General features: G+C 42.7%; 1 protein-coding gene across 2 annotated transcripts in view; it reads left to right on the top strand.

Annotated features, from left to right (window-relative positions):
- The first annotated feature begins 2170 nt into the window (after nt 1–2170).
- Nucleotides 2171–18423, top strand: part of CRKL (CRK like proto-oncogene, adaptor protein) — a 28713-nt gene continuing 12460 nt past the window's right edge. The window contains exons 1-3 of one of the 2 annotated variants that reach the window (XM_069497166.1): nt 2171–2981; nt 7107–7127; nt 13771–14186. In XM_069497166.1, coding sequence (XP_069353267.1) covers nt 2663–2981; nt 7107–7127; nt 13771–14186 — 756 coding nt within the window. In that variant the 5' untranslated portion in view covers nt 2171–2662. Of the gene's footprint in view, nt 2982–7106; nt 7128–13720; nt 14187–18423 lie in introns of both variants that reach the window. The other variant, XM_069497165.1, reaches the window with a different exon arrangement.

Here is an 18423-nt window from a genome sequence, read left to right as displayed (position 1 = left end):
GACCCTGTCTCTAAAAAAATAAATAAATACCTCTACAGCCTGCCCCCAAGATGCTCAGATTGGGATGGGAAAGATATTTATAAACAATTACAATAGACTGTGATAAGAAATTTAGGCTGTGACCACAATGTTTGCATAGTAGTCATGTAGTCAGTTTTTGTTCTACTTTTAGAATATACATGTTTGGAGTCACCAGAGAAGTGACCCCTAAAGGCTTCATGATGATTATTAGCCAATCAAAGCAGACACTATAGAGGTAAAGGACTGAGCTTCTATATTTAGAGACCAGAGACATACATGCTATAGAAAGAAACTGAGAAAGTACATTTGGAGAGGTAGAAGGTAGAAGAAAATTATGTTAGTGTCACAGGAGCTAAGGAAAAAAAGTCTTTCGAGAAAGAGGAGATTTTCAATATAAACACATATGGCCAGGTAAACCAAGGAGGACAATAGTTTCAATGGGGATCTCTGACAACCTTCAAAAGCCTAGTTCAGTCAAAGCAAGGGCAGAAGCCAGATCAAGAAGGGTGGGCAAGGATTGGGTGATGACAAAATGGTAAATCTGGAAGTGAAAAGTGATTAGAAAACCAAGCGGAGATTTTTGTTTCCACCCTCACCCACCCACTGCTCACAGTTTTAGGCTATGGAGGTAGAGGCCCGGGGAAAGAGTGAATAATAATGGAAAACTCGTACATGATGCTTACTCTGTGCCAGCTATTATTCTAAACACTTTACATGTATCAGCTTGTTTAATATGTTTACTTCAACCTAGGAGATAAATGCTATTATTATCCCCATTTTACAGATGAGGCAGAGAATGATTAAGTAACTGGCCCAAGGTCACCCAGCTAGCAGGCTGACTGAGCCAAGATTCAAACCCATGCAGTCAGCTTCAAATTCTGTGCTATTTGAGTTGCACCTGAGACTAATATTAATACGACATGAAAGCATCTTTGGGGAAGATGAAAACCTGCTTATGCTGAGTCACAAAAGGCACCAGACCTTGGTATTTCCCCTTTAGCTTATCCTAGGATAGACATCACTTATCATGCTACAATCTAGGATATGTTTAACCTAGGGGTGCAAATGGCAAAAATGAAATTCCATTGGCAGAGGGATCTAAGTATGTTTTGCTTCTGCTGTCTGCTTCTCCCTTTTTGGGCATGTTGTCTGTTCAGTTCCAGGGGTGTTGCTACCGGTAATCGGGCACCAGCAGCCTGGCGATTTTTCTCAGTAGTCATTCATTCAACAATATTTGAGCATCAGAGCCAGACATTGTGCAAGGCAGACAAGACAAAGATGAGCAAGACACACAAGATCCCTGCTCTTTTAAAATTTCCATTTTAGTTTGGGACAGGAAAGTTTACACTCTAGTGACAGGGAATTAGGCCAGGAGGGCACGGCTGGAGCTGGGTAAGCAAAAGGGAATGAGAGATTAACTCAGAGAAGCGGGCAGAATCGGGAGCAGACAGGCCTTCGGGCCACGCCCGAGAAGCGTTTGCATTTTACTTGCAGCAATTCGGAACCCCAAATGGCCACATTACCCCAGGATGTAGACTTCCTTGACCGCTTAATCCTGTCAATCTAACCTTCACGCGCGCACACACACACCCATTTGTCGGGTCACGTAGCTATCCGGGGTCCCTTAGCCTATCAGGCCACCTCGGGCCTGCGTCATCCAGTCAGTCACCTATGTGCTGGTCACCTCAGCCCCCGGGGTCATCCCCTTCCTGAGCCACTTCGGCCTATCGGGGCCTGTCCGCCCTTGAGTAGCCCTCGGGCCCGTCGGCCGGCCAGGTCACCTCAGTGCCACGCCTCCTCGGCCCGCGATTCGGCCTGCACGTTACGCTTTGTTCCCAGAAGCAGATTTTCGAAAAGCCGCTCCCTCTCGGCTCCAGCTGTTTTCCTGCCAGCGCAGGGAGACCCGACAGCGGCAGCGCCCCCGGCGGCGCACCGCGGCCCAGGAAGGGAGTGCCCGCCGCGGCCTCTTCACCCTCCTCCCGGAACGCGGGAGCGGGCGCGGGCCGCGCGAGCCTCGACAGCCTCGACCGTGCTCCGATTGGCTGCGCCGCGTGACGTCTCACGGGGAGGGCCTCGGCGGCCGCCGGGAGCCGAGAGCCTGCGCGTGCGCAGACGGAGCGCGCTGAGCGGAGGGGGAGGTGGCCGGCAGCTTCTCCCGCGTCCGCCATTTTGTTGCTGTGGGTATTGGGAACGGGCTGGGCAAAACCGCCCCGGAGGCGCGACGCTCCTCGGAGTTCGGTGCTTCGCGTGACTGCGGGGGTCAGTGAAGACCCGTGGGACTGCCGACCCGCCGCGTTCCAGGCCGAGAGTCACTGGAGGCACCCACGGTACGCTGGGTAGCCCGAGAATCCCCGGGCGGCCTCCGCTGCGGCTCAGCTTTGCCCGCCCCGAGCCCCAGGCTCTACCCCGCATTTCCCGGCCCGGCTTTCTCCGTGAGGCGGCCCCGGAGCAGACGGGCGGCGGCGGAGGATGCTGCGGGCCCGGAGCCGTGAGGAAGGTGGTGGCCCAACCCTCTAAGCGCGCTTCGAGGTGTGCCGAGAGGCCCTTCCTCGGCCCCAAAGCCGTCTGCCGGGCAAAGGCTTCCAGAGCAGGCGAGAGCAGCCGCCGCCCCGACCCGCCGTAGAGCCCCCGGCCCGACACCATGTCTTCTGCCAGGTTCGACTCCTCAGATCGCTCCGCCTGGTACATGGGGCCAGTGTCTCGCCAGGAGGCGCAGACCCGGCTCCAGGGCCAGCGCCACGGCATGTTCCTAGTCCGCGACTCCTCCACCTGCCCCGGGGACTATGTGCTGTCCGTTTCCGAGAACTCACGGGTCTCCCACTACATCATCAACTCGCTGCCCAACCGCCGATTTAAGATCGGGGATCAGGAGTTTGACCATTTGCCGGCCTTGCTGGAGTTTTACAAGATCCACTACCTGGACACCACCACCCTAATCGAGCCTGCGCCCAGGTACGCGAGTGTCCGCCCTTGTAGGGCGTGCAGCCAGTCCGAGAACGTCGAGAATGGGGATCGGTCGAAGAGAGTGTATGGGTGGGAGGTTTGAACCCGTTCCCCCCATTCTGAATCAGATTATTTTCTAGAAGGCATTCCGAACGGAAGGCCAGTGCCAGGATCTGGGTCACAGGACGAGAGGATGCATTTTAAATATGTTTAACGGTGATTGCGTGGTTTAAATGCATGCTTCTTGCCTTTTGTTATTTTGCCTATCTGGCTATAATACTAATGCAGTGTGGTGGTGGTGTTTGAAAAACCTTTTTTGGACCATAGACTTCTTGGAGAACCTGAAGATAGCGAGGGAATCCCCGCCCCAGAATGCATATACACGCAAGTTTCCACACCATTCAAGCAAGGTCCTTGGAACTCCAGGTTAAGAGCTCCGGGATTGCAACCTTTGGAACAGTCGCCAAATGAAAGTGCTTTAGCGTTTAGAAACAAAAACCTTTAACTGAAATTTCAGAACTATATATTGATACTCAGGTGCCAAGTTTGAAGCAGGCCAGACACCACCTCTTTTACAATAAAGTAATTACAAAGAAAAAAGAAGGTGCATTGGCTTCAGCAAGGACAGTTTTTGGAATTTTTTATTTGTGTGTATTTCCCCCCACAAGGTGGACCATTAATAGGCCAGAGATCAATTTGGTTAATTTCCAAGGAAGAATAAGGCTATAATGTTAAAAGAGAATTTTGAATGGCACTCAACTTGATTCAATCCTAGTTCAGTTTTAGATGTGCATTTTGTAATAAGGCCAATGACTTAATATCTATTTTAAAGTTAAGAACACAAAGTGACACTGGTCATCAAGCCTTCTCTTTTCCAAGTAAAATGTATTATTTTATTTATTTGCTTTAATTTGCCCTAATAAGTATTTTATCAGAGGTTTCTTTATTTAAACTTTGTCAAATATGAGTTGAGAAATTGCCTAGAATTTTTTAAGTAAAAAGGTTTTTCACTGCCTAGTTTGTTTCTTAAACATCTATTTTAAAAGGACTGAATGTTGATGTAGATTTTTCAGGATGAGATGTTGCTGACTTTATAGGTTTACTGACAAAGTAACTCTGAATTTTAAACATTAAAAGCCATTGTAATTAATTAAGGATACCAACTAGATGCGTAAGTGTTGCTTGTGTGGGATAGAGATAGAAAAGAAACAAAGCCATGGCAATATAATGATTATAAGATTAGCTACTGAACTAAATGGACTTTAAAAACAGGGAGAAAGTCATTATAAATTAAATACTGTATAACAAAGACCGGAACAGCTAAGAATCGATTGGTGAAACCTGTAGTTTGTAGCAGGTGCTGGTAGTTGCAGTCAACTTTGAGCACAATATAATTCCAGTATAAGGAATTGAACCCAGTGTAATGAGATTTGTAATATGTTTAAGTAAATTACTTCTCTAATTCGTGAAAGTGAATTATATAATTAATATTGGGCCTTTTTTTTAAGCCGTGCTGGTGCGCAAGGCATGAGCTTACATTGAGGTGACAGGCACTAATAATACAGCTATTTCAAAAAATGTGAGTTAATGGCTTGATTCCCTTTTAGAGGGAGGAAAAGGAATATGCTGCTTCCCATTAGCTACAAAATCGACTCCAGATTTTCCATACATGTGTCTTTTCAGATACCAAATGTAATTTTCTGTCTTTGCCCTCTCTTGCCTTTCCATCACTGCAGCTCTGCTAGGCTGCTCCCTTATTCCCTGGTGGCTGTCCTACCTACTCACACCTTTGTACCTTTGCTCCGGCTATTGGCTCTTCATTGACTATCTAACTATACCCTACTCTCCATCTGTTGAAAGCCTCTGTGTTGTTCCAGTCCCCTCACAAATAATAGGTCTTTTCCCTGACCCTCCCCCATGCATCCAGTTTTGTTTCTCCTCTGTGCCCTCTTCCTCCACTCCCATGTTGCTGTAATTTAGTGTTTTCAGTTTCCTTGTTATCTCTGAAAGAGATCGCAGTGCTGCTTGAATTAGATCCTGACAGGATTTGCTTTGTTATACTGAATCTTTGAATTGCCACTCTAAAACCTGATTTTCATTGATTATGTTTGACATGTTATTAGTCTTTTATAGAAAGCTTATGGCTACTAGATAGAGCCTTGGCCAAATAGAAAACACAATGTAATGCTTCTTCATGCCCCAAACAGGATAAATTAAGTGGTTTAACTTTTCAGACATCAAAACTGACCTTTTAAAGCCAGAGTTTCATGCTTCTTAGCTAATAGTTCATTTTTTAACTTTTGCATAGCTAAAGTTCATAACTATAGTGTCTTCCTCTGAATTTAAGGACTGGTGCTTGTATTATTCTAGTCTGATCCTTTTTATTGGAATGGTTTATGATTTTTAATTTTATATTTTCAATCAGATACTTAATATTATAACTCAGTGTAGGTACTGGGAAAGATGGGTGATAGATGTACTTTCTCTATCATGGAACTTATATTTTAGTGGAGAAGACAGACTAAAAAGTCAAAAAATCTTGGGCAACATAGGGAGACCCCATCACTACAATAGAAAAATTAGCTGGGCATGATGGTGCACACCTGTAGTCCTAGCTACTTGGGAGGCTGAGGCAGGAGGATCACTTGAGCTCAGGAGTTCGAGGCTGCAGTGAGCTATGATCACGTCACTTCACTCCAGCCTGGGTGACAAAGTGAGACCCTGTCTCAAAAAAATAAAAGCACAAACACTTACAAGGTTAATAAATGCTATGAAGGAAATAATCCTAGGCTGAGAGAATGTAACAGAAGGTACCTACATAAAATAGTGTGGTCAGAGAATATGTGAAGCTAAGACTTAGTGTAGAGAACAAACCAGCCTTGAGGTTTGGGCTGACTGGTGGGGAAGAGCCTTCCAGGCCTAGGGAAAAGCTTATGCAAATATCCTGAGGTGAGAAAGGCCTTTGCTGGGAGTGTGGTTCTTAAGGGAGAAAGGGGGTCATAAGAACAGTTTGGAGATACAGTCAAGGTAAGGAATTGGATTTTATTTAAAATGCTGTGGCCTCCATGGAAAGAATTTGAGGCACGGGAGTGAACTGGGGCTGTTACTGTAATCCAGGTGCAAAATCATGGTGACTGATAGTGACAGTGGAGCTGTGACTTGGGGATGCCTATTGTGGAGATAAAATTGATGTTGCTGGTGGATAGAGGGTGGAAGGGGAAGGGAAGATACAAGGACCATTGGTATATTTGTAACTTTGTGTCCCCTGGGTTTATCTTATTAATTGCTTTTTGTATTTGTCTATGATATTCCTGTTATTTTAAATATAACTCACAAAAAACTCGCAAAAGGTGTATTGTTGGGTAGTTTTTATTTTGAATGACCCTAAAGGATTCTCTTTCTGCACATGGGTGTAATTTTTATATTGTAAATCATTTCATACACAGAAATCCTATTGGTGATTTTGCCTCCATTTTATTTGAGTATAAATGTTTTTAAGATTCTGTTTGTTATAGTTAGTATATAGGTAAGCTCCAGTGTTTTTTTTATTTAATAGGGGCTGTTTCCAGTTTAACAACAGATTGTTTCTGAAGGTTTCTGGGTGGATTGTTTAGATATTAAATACATTTTCCCATGGTTTAGAAACTTGAAAGTGTGTTTTGTATAGCTGCTTCGCTTGTAAAATTTTCTGGGTCTAGCTTATGTAAATGCAGGCTAAGAAAAAACTAAATCATGAGAAACAAAAATTTACCATTAAAAACTGAGGGAAATTGACACTTCAAGAAAATCATATTTTTTACTCAATCTTTTGAGCATCATATGTACCTGGTAATATGGAACATTGAATTGGATAGTCCCCATCATGCTCCTGAGGAGCTTATTGGTTACTGAGGTTTTTTTGTTTTGTTTTGTTTTTTTTAAGGCTATTCCCATGCATGGTAAAGTAGCTGTGGGAGAACCAGGAAAGGGTGACGAGTCAAACCTGAGAGCTCATAGGAGGAGCCTCACACCTGTGAAGCAGAAGCCAAGCCCTGCCGGGACAGGGGGATACCACAGGAGCATGGTTGCACCTTCTCCCCACATCCCGTGTCCTAAATATTTAAGAACTCAAATCTGGACTTTCATAATTGGGAATAGGGGAGAAGGATTACCAGTAATTTTAAGTAGCATAGAATTTTTACCTGAGACTTTCCCTTTTGATCATAACAGTTGGACTAGATTATTTCTAAGAGTCCTTAAGGCTAAAATATTTTAATTCTTTCTGATAAATAAAAGGCGGTCCTGTTTATGAGTGGGAGTTCAGATTATCCTGAGCTAAGATCATAACCAGTAAGGCGGGGCTGCTGTGCGTGGGGCAGCTCGCCTGGAATGACCATGGAAAGAGTGGGGAGGTGAAGAGGCTTCGACGGCACACCAAGTGACAGGCAGGGGCTCTCCTGGTCTGTATGACAGTTAAACCAGGGTTAGGTAATTGGAGTGCCTGGTCTTTCGTGCTTTCACAAGCAAAATAGAATAGAAATAGGCATGGGAAATGCTTCAATATATTGAAGCTGATTGTATACCAAAGCCCAATACTAGACTCTGGGTATATAATACAATGGGAGTAAATCATGATTTTTGTCTTTGAGAACCTCAGGCTATTGAAAAATTAAAATAAAATGCCATGGGACCTTTAAAACAAGGGTAATCAACTGTGCCTAAGGGGTCGGGGAAGGCTTGAAAGAGGAGGTGCTCTTTCAACTTATTCTGGAAGGATGAGAACAAGTATGTGAGGTAGAAGAGGTAGTGCCAGTGCCTGCTGGGAAAGGCGCAGAGTTGTAATTAATGTGAGTGATGGGCAGGAAGCTAGGAAGGAAGGGGGAAGCTAGCATGTAAAGGGCCTCCTGTGCCTTGTAAACGAGTTTAACAGTGGGAGCCATCTAAGGTTTTAAAAAGAGAATTGTTGTGATCAGTTTTACTTCTTAGAAACTGCTCTGGTGTAGAACAGGATAGAGAGTCTAGAGGATGGGACTAATTAAGGGCCATTACAAGAGAGGGACCGTGAGAAGCTGCACTAAGATCAGATGCAAGAGGCATATAAAGTGGAGATCGGCAGTGTTTGCAGGGCAGTTGTATGTGGAATGATGGGAGAAGAGGAATGACTTTAGAGAGGATTGAGTGGTACCTTTGAGAGGAGAGAAAGGATCAGGGTTGAGGGGGTGACTGTTTTCAACAGGGAGAATCTTTGAGGAGCTTTCTGGAATCCAGGTGATGCTTAGCAATCTAATGGGTTTGTTATTGAGAAGAGAGGCGGGGACTGAGTACTTCGAGTCTTAGCTTAGACAGAATCACCCAGAATGAGCAGGCAGAACAGGAATGAGCTGTGGAAGGAAATGGAGAGGCAGCCACAGGCACAGTAGAGCATTAGTCGTGGCCTGAATGCCCAGGGGAGAACCGGACGGGACCTTGGTATCAGATGCCACTGAGTGGTTACCTAAAGCAGTTTCTCTAGAGAGGTACTTAGCTAGTTTTCTTGGAATTGATTCTTCTGCCAATGATATATTTACTTTTTACTGTGATATATTTCATACATACAGAATGAGTTTATGTGTATATATGCACATACATATATGAAATAAAAATCTTAACTAATCCGGGTACCTTCTTTAAAAAAAGTTTAACATTACCAGTTCCCTTGGAACTCCCTTTCTCCAGAAGGTGATTGTATAGGTGCTTCAGTGTGAATAAGAAGATTTTAAGCTCAGAAAGTATTAACACTCCTGGTTTAAAGAAGATGTTTTATGTATGGTTTATACATGAAGCTGAGAATGCTTTTAACCAAAAGAAGAGAGGGGTTTATATCATTAAATTAAAAGAAACATTTACCAGTTAGTCACTCAGGGCCTTGCTGCTCAAAATGTGCATGGACCATGGGCACAAGAGAGTGAGAAGCATGAGTCTAGGGTGTTTGAACGGGCTTGGAAAACCCTTTATATGTAAACTTTATTTTTTTTTTTCTTTGCTTCGTTGGACTGTCTTATTTGGATAAACTTTAAAGGGAAGTTGGGGGAGGGTGCTATTTTTAGTCTTGCTCAAGGAACAAACTGAAATAATTGAGAAGCAATTAGTTTTTTCAATTAATAGGCTTCGTATTTCTTTAGGCAGCGGGTTCTAATTGAAAGGGCAGGCTGTTTGACCTGGCAGCCTCCTGTATTCATCTCTTCAGTGGAACCAATGTGTAGTTTGCGGGGGATTTTAATTAACAAAGAAGTTTGAGAATATGGGGTAGAGGGCTTTGAATGTATGTCAGGGTGTGGCTGTGAGATTGATTTGGTGTGTCAGATTTAGGGATATCTATGCAAGTACTAAATCGGGAAATGCAAGGTCACTGTAGAAGTAGTATAGTGGGGGAGAAAGTATAAACATCTTCCATCTTTATCAAATTTGTGCACTCATCCCCCTCACTGGGGAAGCAAAGAAGTTGAAAAGCACCCTCTACTTCTTTAACCCAGGGATTTAGACCAAGGGTCAGCAAACTTGTTAATAAAGGGACAGATAGTAAATATTTTAAGCTTTGTGGCCATAGAGTCTCTACTCAACTATGCTCTTGTAGCAAAGAATAGTCATAGACAATACATAAATGAGTGGGATCAGCTATGTTTTTTGGGGGGGGGTTGTTTTTTGTTTTGTTTTGTTTTGTTTTGAGATAGGGTCTCACTGTGTCACCCAGGTTGGAGTACAGTGGCCTCATCATAGTTCGCTGTAGCCTCGAATTCCTGGGCTCAAGCGATCCTTCCATCTGCCTCCAAGTAGCTAGGACTACAGGTGTGCACCACCATGCCCTGCTAGTTTTTAAATGTTTTGTAGAGATGAGGGTCTCACTATGTTGCCCAGGCTAGTCTTGAACTCCTGGCCTCAAATTATCCTCCCACCTCAGCCTCCTAAAGTGCTGGGATTACAGGCGTGAGCCACCATGCCCTGCCTCAGCTATGTTCTAAAAAAACTTTATATTTACAAAACCATGCAATGAGCCAAATGGCCCACAGACCATAGTTTTCAGACCCCTGGGCCAGACTAAGATCGTTTTTGTATGGTGTGTTAGTGCTCTGAATGGTTATTGCATTTTTAAAGGGTTGTTTAAAAAAAGAATATGTGACAAAGACCATATGTAGCCTCCAAAGCCTAAAGTCTGTACCACCTGGCCTTTTACAGAAGTTTGCCGACCTCTGGAAGGCCTTGGCCAGCAGAGCTCCTGGTCTGTGCCTCTGGGAACCGGCACTGAGGGCTGTGGGGAGGCTGGGAAAGGGAGCATTTGAGTCTCAGGTGCTCTAGTCAATTTCTAGTGTAGAACCAAATATATAAACCCACCCTCAACAAAATCTTTCAACTTCAAAGGGGGCCGGCTTTCAGCAGTTTTTTATGCATCGCCTTGCCTTATTCTCCTGACCCTGAGCAAAACTCCCTCCTTCCTTTGAGTATTCCTTGCCCCTATCAACTTCTGTCATGATACACATTAATTACACTTTGTGCTCTCATTTGCCTTCCTCTGCTAAATTATCAGTCTTTTGAGAGAGGAAACTTTGTTTTATTCGTTTTTTTGTCCCCCAATTCTTAGTTACATAGTAGGGCCAGTGGATACCTGGGTATATGGATTTCATCGGCATTAATCCGCACTAAAGCTGTGCTAGTGGTGTCCTCATGATCTGTGTTGTAAAACTAACTGCCTTTTTTTTTTTTTTTTTTTTAAGGTTTATTCTGAACCAAATATGTGTGACTGGCCTGGAGCACATGGCCTTAAGAGGTCCTGAGAAAATGTGCCCCCAGACTGCTTTTAACTTTCAACTACACAAAAATTAAAATACCCTTGAATAGGATCTGAGATGGAACTGATTGTGCTCTTAATAAATGGAAATTTATGTGGATACTTATCATACTTTTCACAGAATCTCTGTGGCTCTTGAAATAAGAACAGGGATGTACTTGAAGGGTGTGTGTGTTTTCATGCTCGCCAGTTGGATGCTCAGGGCTGTCAGGAATCGTGAATGTTTCACATGCATTATGACATTAATTCTCATATACCAGAAAGATGCAGGATTTATCGCTGAGGCTGGTTAGCTTAGAAGTTATGAGTGAGGACTCTAGAACCAGACTACCTAAGTGCAAATCTCACCTCTTCTTTGGCTCCTCATCTGTAAAATGGGGATAATAACAGCATCTACCTCACAGTATTGCTGTGAAGATTACATAATTTAATGTCTTCAAAGACTACAAACTGCCTGGCATAACTAATAAATACTAACTCATTGTTAAACTACTGCTGCTCTTACTACTTCTGTATCTGTTTTTAGGTACTAATATTAATCATTTTGCCCTTTGGTTATGCAGTTGTTAATAAATAACAAGGCCTTTTGAGTTTTTAAACCAAGCTTCTAATAACCATGGTATCCTGACTACTATGAAATTAGTTATTTGCATTTAGAAAGATGTAAGTTTTCGCCACATTGTGAAGGCTGCCTTTTAGAAAGCAGTGTGGCAGTGTGTACCAAGGGCCATAAAAAGTTCATGTTCTTTAATCTGGTAATTCCAGTTCTGGGAGTCTAGGTTTTATTAAAAGTCTAATGTAGGGAAAATATGCTCAAAAGCATTTGTAATATTGATGATTGAATAGAAATATAAAAAATAATATCCAGGGATGTGTCATTGCAGCAGGCTCACAGAATGAAATGTCACTCTGCCATAAAAATGATCATGAAAATGACCAGAATGTGTGGCGACACCTGTGAAGTGATAGCAGGCAGAGAAATATAGGTATATACAGGACTCTGTTTTAAGAAAGCCATAAACTGGGACAGTGGGAGGGGAAAAGAAGGGAAGGATAATTATAATTTCTTTAGGACAGGAACTGTGGGATTTTTATTCTCTTTTGTTTCCTTTTTTTAACTGAATATTGTAACATGTTGAAAAAATTTTTTTTTTTTTTTTTTTTGAGACTGAATGTCACTCTGTTGCCTGGGCTAGAGTGAGTGCCGTGGCATCAGCCTAGCTCACAGCAACCTCAAACTCCTGGACTTACACAATCCTACTGCCTCAGCCTCCCCAGTAGCTGGGACTACAGGCATGTGCCACCATGCCCGGCTAATTTTTTCTATATATATTTTTAGTTGTCCAGATAATTTCTTTCTATTTTTTCAGTAGAGACGGGGTGTCGCTCTTGCTCAGGCTGGTCTTGAACTCCTGACCTCGAGCGATCCTCCCACCTCAGCCTCCCAGAGTGCTAGGATTACAGGCGTGAGCCACCGCACCTGGCCAATATGATGAAAATTTTTATAAAGGAAATTTTTTTTAATTAAAATGCTTCAACATAGATCACCTTGTAATATGAAATACTTTTTAGATCACTATTTGGGGGAAAGAAAGAAAAAGGAAGGAGGAGGAAAATGGCCATGAGCTAATTGAAGATAAAAGAAATTGAAACCATAGGTCAGTGGTTGAACAGGCATATCCTATCCTAGCATACTTCTGGGGGCTGTTCAAGAACCAGGCTCTGGTGGTGGTCCTGCAAGTGAAGCCACCTCCTAAGCAGGTGCAGAGTTTTTGGATGAAGCCCGGGGTTTGTTAATATAGTGTAGATTCTGTGCTTCAGAAAAACCAATAGTTTTTTCCAAAGCTTGCTGTGTTTGCAGCTTTTCAGAACATTTCTTAGGTAAAGAGAGACTTCTGTACTTCTTTTGCAGATGACGTGTTGCCCGAGAGCAGGAACTGTGCTTTTGTAGCTTACTCTTGGAGTGCGTTCTACAAGGCACTTGACAAATCCACATTGGATCTGTAGGCACAGCAAAGGCGATGGTGGAGCCTGTGGACTGATGCTTAGATGAGAGCTCTTGCCTGTGAATTTTGCAGTGAAGCTTTAACAGGCATTCATTTTGATAGTTAGATGGTAATTCCTGTGAGATGAAATGTGGGATGAATTTTTTTAATTTGGCAAGCATATAAGCCCTCTTTTTTTATATTTTGAGAGACCAGAGACAGAGGCCTTTGTCATCTTCTCTGTGTGTGTCCAGGGAAGTGTGCAGGGTGTGAGCCATAGATTAGGACTGGGAGGAAGAGTATGTGATGGTTGTGACAAGGGTCCAAAGAAAGCAGCTACTGAACTTGAGATTTTAAAAATAAATTCAGAGCAGGTATCTCTGTGTAAACAAGAGGATTCTGCAAAACAGAAATGGGATGTGTTTGTGTGTATACACTTGACATGTAACATGAAAAGGTATATTATGGATATTAACGTTTGTTACAATACAGACTACAGAAACGATAACATGACAGAACCTTCTTAACTACTGAGACCATGGAAAGGAAAAGAATTTATTATAGAGCAGAGAGGTTAATTAAGAAGTTTGACAGGCCAGGCGTGGTGGCACTCTGGGAGGCCGAGGTGGGCGGATCGTTTGAGCTCAGGAGTTCGAGACCAGCCTGAGCAAGAGCGAGACCCCATCTCTACTAAAAATAGAAAGAAATTATATGGACAGCTAAAAATATATATAGAAAAAATTAGCCGGGCATGGTGGTGCATGCCTGTAGTCCCAGCTACTCGGGAGGCTGAGACAGGAGGATCGCTTGAGCCCAGGAGTTTGAGGTTGCTGTGAGCTAGGCTGACGCCACGGCACTCACTCTAGCCTGGGCAACAGAGTGAGACTCTGTCTCAAAAAAAAAAAAAGTTTGACAGACACTGGTGTAGAGTAGGAGTTTTCTCTTAGAGTAATTTTCTTTCTCTCTTAAGGTATCCAAGCCCACCAATGGGATCTGTCTCAGCACCTAACCTGCCTACAGCAGAAGAAAATCTGGAATATGTACGGACTCTCTATGATTTTCCTGGGAATGATGCCGAAGACCTGCCCTTTAAAAAGGGTGAGATCCTAGTGATAATTGAGAAGCCTGAAGAACAGTGGTGGAGTGCCCGGAACAAGGATGGCCGGGTTGGGATGATTCCCGTCCCTTATGTTGAAAAGCTTGTTAGATCCTCACCACACGGAAAGCATGGAAATAGGAATTCCAACAGTTATGGGATCCCAGAGCCTGCTCATGCATACGCTCAACCTCAGACCACAACTCCTCTACCTGCAGTTTCCAGTACTCCTGGAGCAGCGATCAACCCTTTGCCATCCACACAGAATGGACCTGTCTTTGCGAAAGCAATCCAGAAAAGAGTACCCTGTGCTTACGACAAGACTGCCTTGGCATTAGAGGTAAAATCTATTAAGACAGCTTTTGGGGTCCTTTGACATTTGGTTTTCATTTTTAGTTTTAATTTAGTTTCTGCTCATTTAAGATTATATTCATGGGAATTAGAGAGCTAGGTGATTTTGGCAGATGCACTAGTGTTTCACGTGATTCTTTTGCCCCTTTCTTATTCTTTATTTCTCCCAAGTTCTCAGTCTGTTCCCAAAGTCTCATAGATTTAGTCTCATAGTAGTTGGTTTTCTTTCCAGTAAGTAAAGATGATAATTAAGGAAGACCCATGACCTAGAACTAGGCAGAGGAATGATTTTAAAATATATCAGCCCTTACTTGTTACAGATTTTGTAAATTATAATAGCACGAGAGAGGAACTTGGGTGTTTTAATTGCCAAGTCATTTTCTTCTAACTAAACATTAACTGCCTTTTATGGCCAGGCACAGTAGCTCACGCCTGTAATTCTAGCACTTTGGGAGGCCAAGGTGGGAGGATTGCTTGAGCCCAGGAGTTTGAGACCAGCCTGAGCAAGAGTAAAACCCCTGTCTCTACAAAAAAAAAAAAAAATAAGAAAAATTAGCCAGGCATGGTGGTATGTGGCTGTAGTAGTCCCAGCTACTTGGGAGGCTGAGGCAGGAGGATCTCACTTGAGCCCAGGAGTTTGAGATTGCAGTGAGCTATGATTGTGCTGCTGCACTCCATCTTGGGTAAAAGGATGAGACCCTGTCTCTAAAAAAAAAAAAAAAAAGAAAGAAAAAAAAATTTTTTAAATGAGTACAGTGCAGTGGGCCCTGAATGTTTTTGTATCAGAACATGGAATTTGGTACTAGGAATTCTAGTTCTTTCATTTATTGTTTAACCTAAGAGAGATCACTTCACTTCTGAGCTGTTCCGCCCTTACCTATGGAGTGCACATTACTCTGTTATGCTTTCCTCAGTAGCTTGTTGTGAAGATCAAATAAAATGATGCTTGTGAAAGTTTTTTGTAAACTACAAACTGCTATATAAGTATCATAATATGATACTCTTCCTTAGTATTGTCAAATTGCATATATGTCAGAGAAACTGAAATTAAGTTAGTGATTGTTCTCTGTGCATTCACCCCAAGGTCAAAATAGGGGAGGATTGAGAGACAGCCCAAGTGCATCACAGAATGATGAAGTAAAGAAGTCTGTTGCTTCGAAATAGCAAAACTTAACCCACAGAACAGCCTGCCCACAGATAAAAGTTAGCTATAATTTGTTTTATATGTATTTTTCCAGTTGTTGTCCTCAGTTTTCTTTGGACCAGGAGCAGTATCTGAGTGAACTACACCTGCAGGTTTGTTTCAGAGTCCATGACTTTGTCTCCCTTTCATGTTGGCTGTAAGGAAAGAATGAGCACCAGAGCCTGGGGAGGACTCCAGTGCTTTTATACTTCTCCCCAGAGCAGGAAAGAAACCAGAGGAAGCTGCCTCCACAGATAAAAGAGTCCTGGCTGAGCAGGCCTTCCAGCTTTCTCAGCCCCACACAGGCCTGCCCTTGCACAAGTGTACACTGCTGGCCTGGTCCACACTTCAGTGCCTTAGAATAACAACGAAGTACTCTGGGCTCTTAATATCCTCCAGTTTGCATCATGATTTCAGCCTTTTGAGGCGTTTTCACATCTGTCATCTCAGCATAGGAGTAGGGAGCTAGGATGCAGAGAGTGAGTAGGACTCGTGTGTTAGGCAGCTGATTGTTGGCACACCAAGGTGAGAACCTTGGGGGTTGAGGTGCCCAGTGAGAATCTCAGGTACCTTCCTCTTGACCTCTGGCTCTGAGGTGTGTGTTTTCTTTGGAGTGTGCACAGGGGGGTTGTAGGGAAGAATACCAGGTGTCGTAGAGAGGATCACTTAGAGCTTGATGAGTGAGTAGGTAGTAGGTAGGTGCCCAGGAGAGGCCAGGAGTGGAAGGAAGCCTGGTTCATGATGTATATTTTAAGATAACCCACATACTTGCCTATTACACAGCTCTCCTAGTCTCAGACCCCAGAGAGAGGTCTCCACACCTGAGCCTCATGATGCTAACCCAGCCGTGTAAGCTTCATCAAAGGCTTTTTTTTTTTTTTTTTTTTTGGTGCTTCACTGCAAGAGTGTAAATAGAACCTGAGAAATAGACCTTTGCCAAATTCCACTTTATGGTATTTCTCTTTCTCTATATTTAAATGAGACTTTTGGCTATAGTGTAAGTAGACATTTCAATGATTATGTTATCTTCTAAAGGTGTTAGGATAGTGATGCTTGTCTGATCTTGTTAAAAACAACTCTAGGGACTTTCGCAATTAGGTTACCAGGATAAGTATTAAAATTAAAATGAGAAACAGTGAGACAAGTAGGACAAAATGTGCCAATAATTGAAGCTTTGTTATTCCCCTTGATAGTATTACAGAGAATGATGAAGGCTTAGGTGAACTTTATTCCTTGAATTATTTCACAAGTTTTTTTTCATAAAACTTGATTTTTGAAAGAATATTCCTGCAAGTAAATAGATACTTTAAAACCAGTCTGTGTTTAGCCATTTTTCTTTCTTGCTCACTTCTTTTCAAGTAGTTGATCCTGGGGTTTGATTTGAAGGGGGGAACACTTGGTATCCATGTAAGTTGAATCTGTGTTGGTGTCCCCAATCCTTGAAAACAACAGAGCTCTCTGGTACGGTTGGTGTAGTGGGACTGGAAGGGCTCTTGGCCAAGATCACACCAGTAAAAGCTAGGACTTGAATGCAGGTCTGTGCTATGTTCTTAAACATCTTCCTTCTCCACAGTGTCAAAGAATGCAACGTTGAGTACAGGTATTTTATAACAGCACTCTTGCTCCAAACATCCTCTGCTGGTCAACGATCTTTTGGGCCCTTGGAAGCAGGTCACAACTTACAAAAATGTTCTCAAGTTGAGGGAGGCAGTATAGAAAGGCAGGCACGCTGAGCATGTTGAGCAAAAGTGGCAAAAGACAAAGCCAGGGAAGTTGAGAAGAACTAAGCTGAGGAAATTAACAATTTTCTTGCATTGCCTTCATCTGAGGCATGAAATAGCCTGTTTCTCACAACTGATGGAAGTTCTAAAGTTTTTAGGCAATTTACCTTTTCATTGATTTTTTTTTTCCAATATCCCTATGATGGCATATTGACTTTTAAATTTAGAATAAGCACTTGATTTCCCTGTCGTAATATTCTTACTTGTGTCCAGTATGCTTTCCTGACTAGAAAAGAAAGGGAAGAATTTTCTTAGCATCGTTAGAATCGTACTTAACCCTGGGACACACACCCATGCATATTTGCTTTATGAAAATATGTATCCAGTTGTCTAAGTGAAGCTTTGGGCGAACATTCCCCTAAGGCGTGGATTAAGAAAACAATTGTGACATAAACTAGGGGTCTGTGGGAGTCAAAGTCAGTGGAACAGATCCTGTGAGGAAGAATCATATTAGGTTATTAAGTATGAAATGTCCGATTTCTGTAAGTACTAAGTTTGACAGTTGATATCTCTGACAAGTCATTTTGATACTTCTTGTTTTATTTTTATTAAGAAGGTACATCCTCAGTCTTGGCAAACGTACATTTTAGCTTGTGATTATTTTTCAAATTTTTTTTAGAGCAATTTTTGTGAAACCATGGATAAGTCAAAAATTCGTGTTATTTTCACATGAGTTCTATCATGGAACCAGTGCAGTGCAGACAGCTGGAAATATCCACAAAGTGTTTGGGAAAGAGGTGGCTAATGAACACATGCACAGTACGTCCATGGTTTGAGAAGTTCAGTTCCAGTGGCTTTAATCTTGAAAATGAGCCACTTGGGTGTCCTGAGACCAAAGTGGATAATGGTGAGCTGAAAGCTATAGTGGAGGAGAATCCATGTGAAACCTACACGTGAATTAGCAGCAAGATTTGACGTTACTATTCCAACAGTATTGGACCATTGGAAACAAATCAGCAAGGTAAATAAGCTGGATAGATGGGTACCTCATGCATTAAATGAGCATCAGAAGAGAAATCATCTTGAAGCTTGCCTTTATTTGCTGTCAAGACATAAAGCTGAACCATTTCTACACTGTATTGTTATGTGTGATGAAAAATGTATTCTTTTTGACAATCGCAAGCATTTGGCGCAATGGTTGGATATCTAAGTGCCAAAACACAGTCCAAAATGGAATATTCATCAAAAAAAAGCTAATGGTGTCCAGCACTGGTATTACCCACTACAGCTTCATGAAACCTGGTCGATCCATTACCGCAGAT

This window comes from Eulemur rufifrons, chromosome 21 (assembly GCF_041146395.1).
Source record: "Eulemur rufifrons isolate Redbay chromosome 21, OSU_ERuf_1, whole genome shotgun sequence".
NCBI lineage: Eukaryota > Metazoa > Chordata > Mammalia > Primates > Lemuridae > Eulemur > Eulemur rufifrons.
The sequence above is the reverse complement of the archived record's forward strand: the minus strand, read 5'-3'. Positions and strand labels throughout refer to the sequence as shown.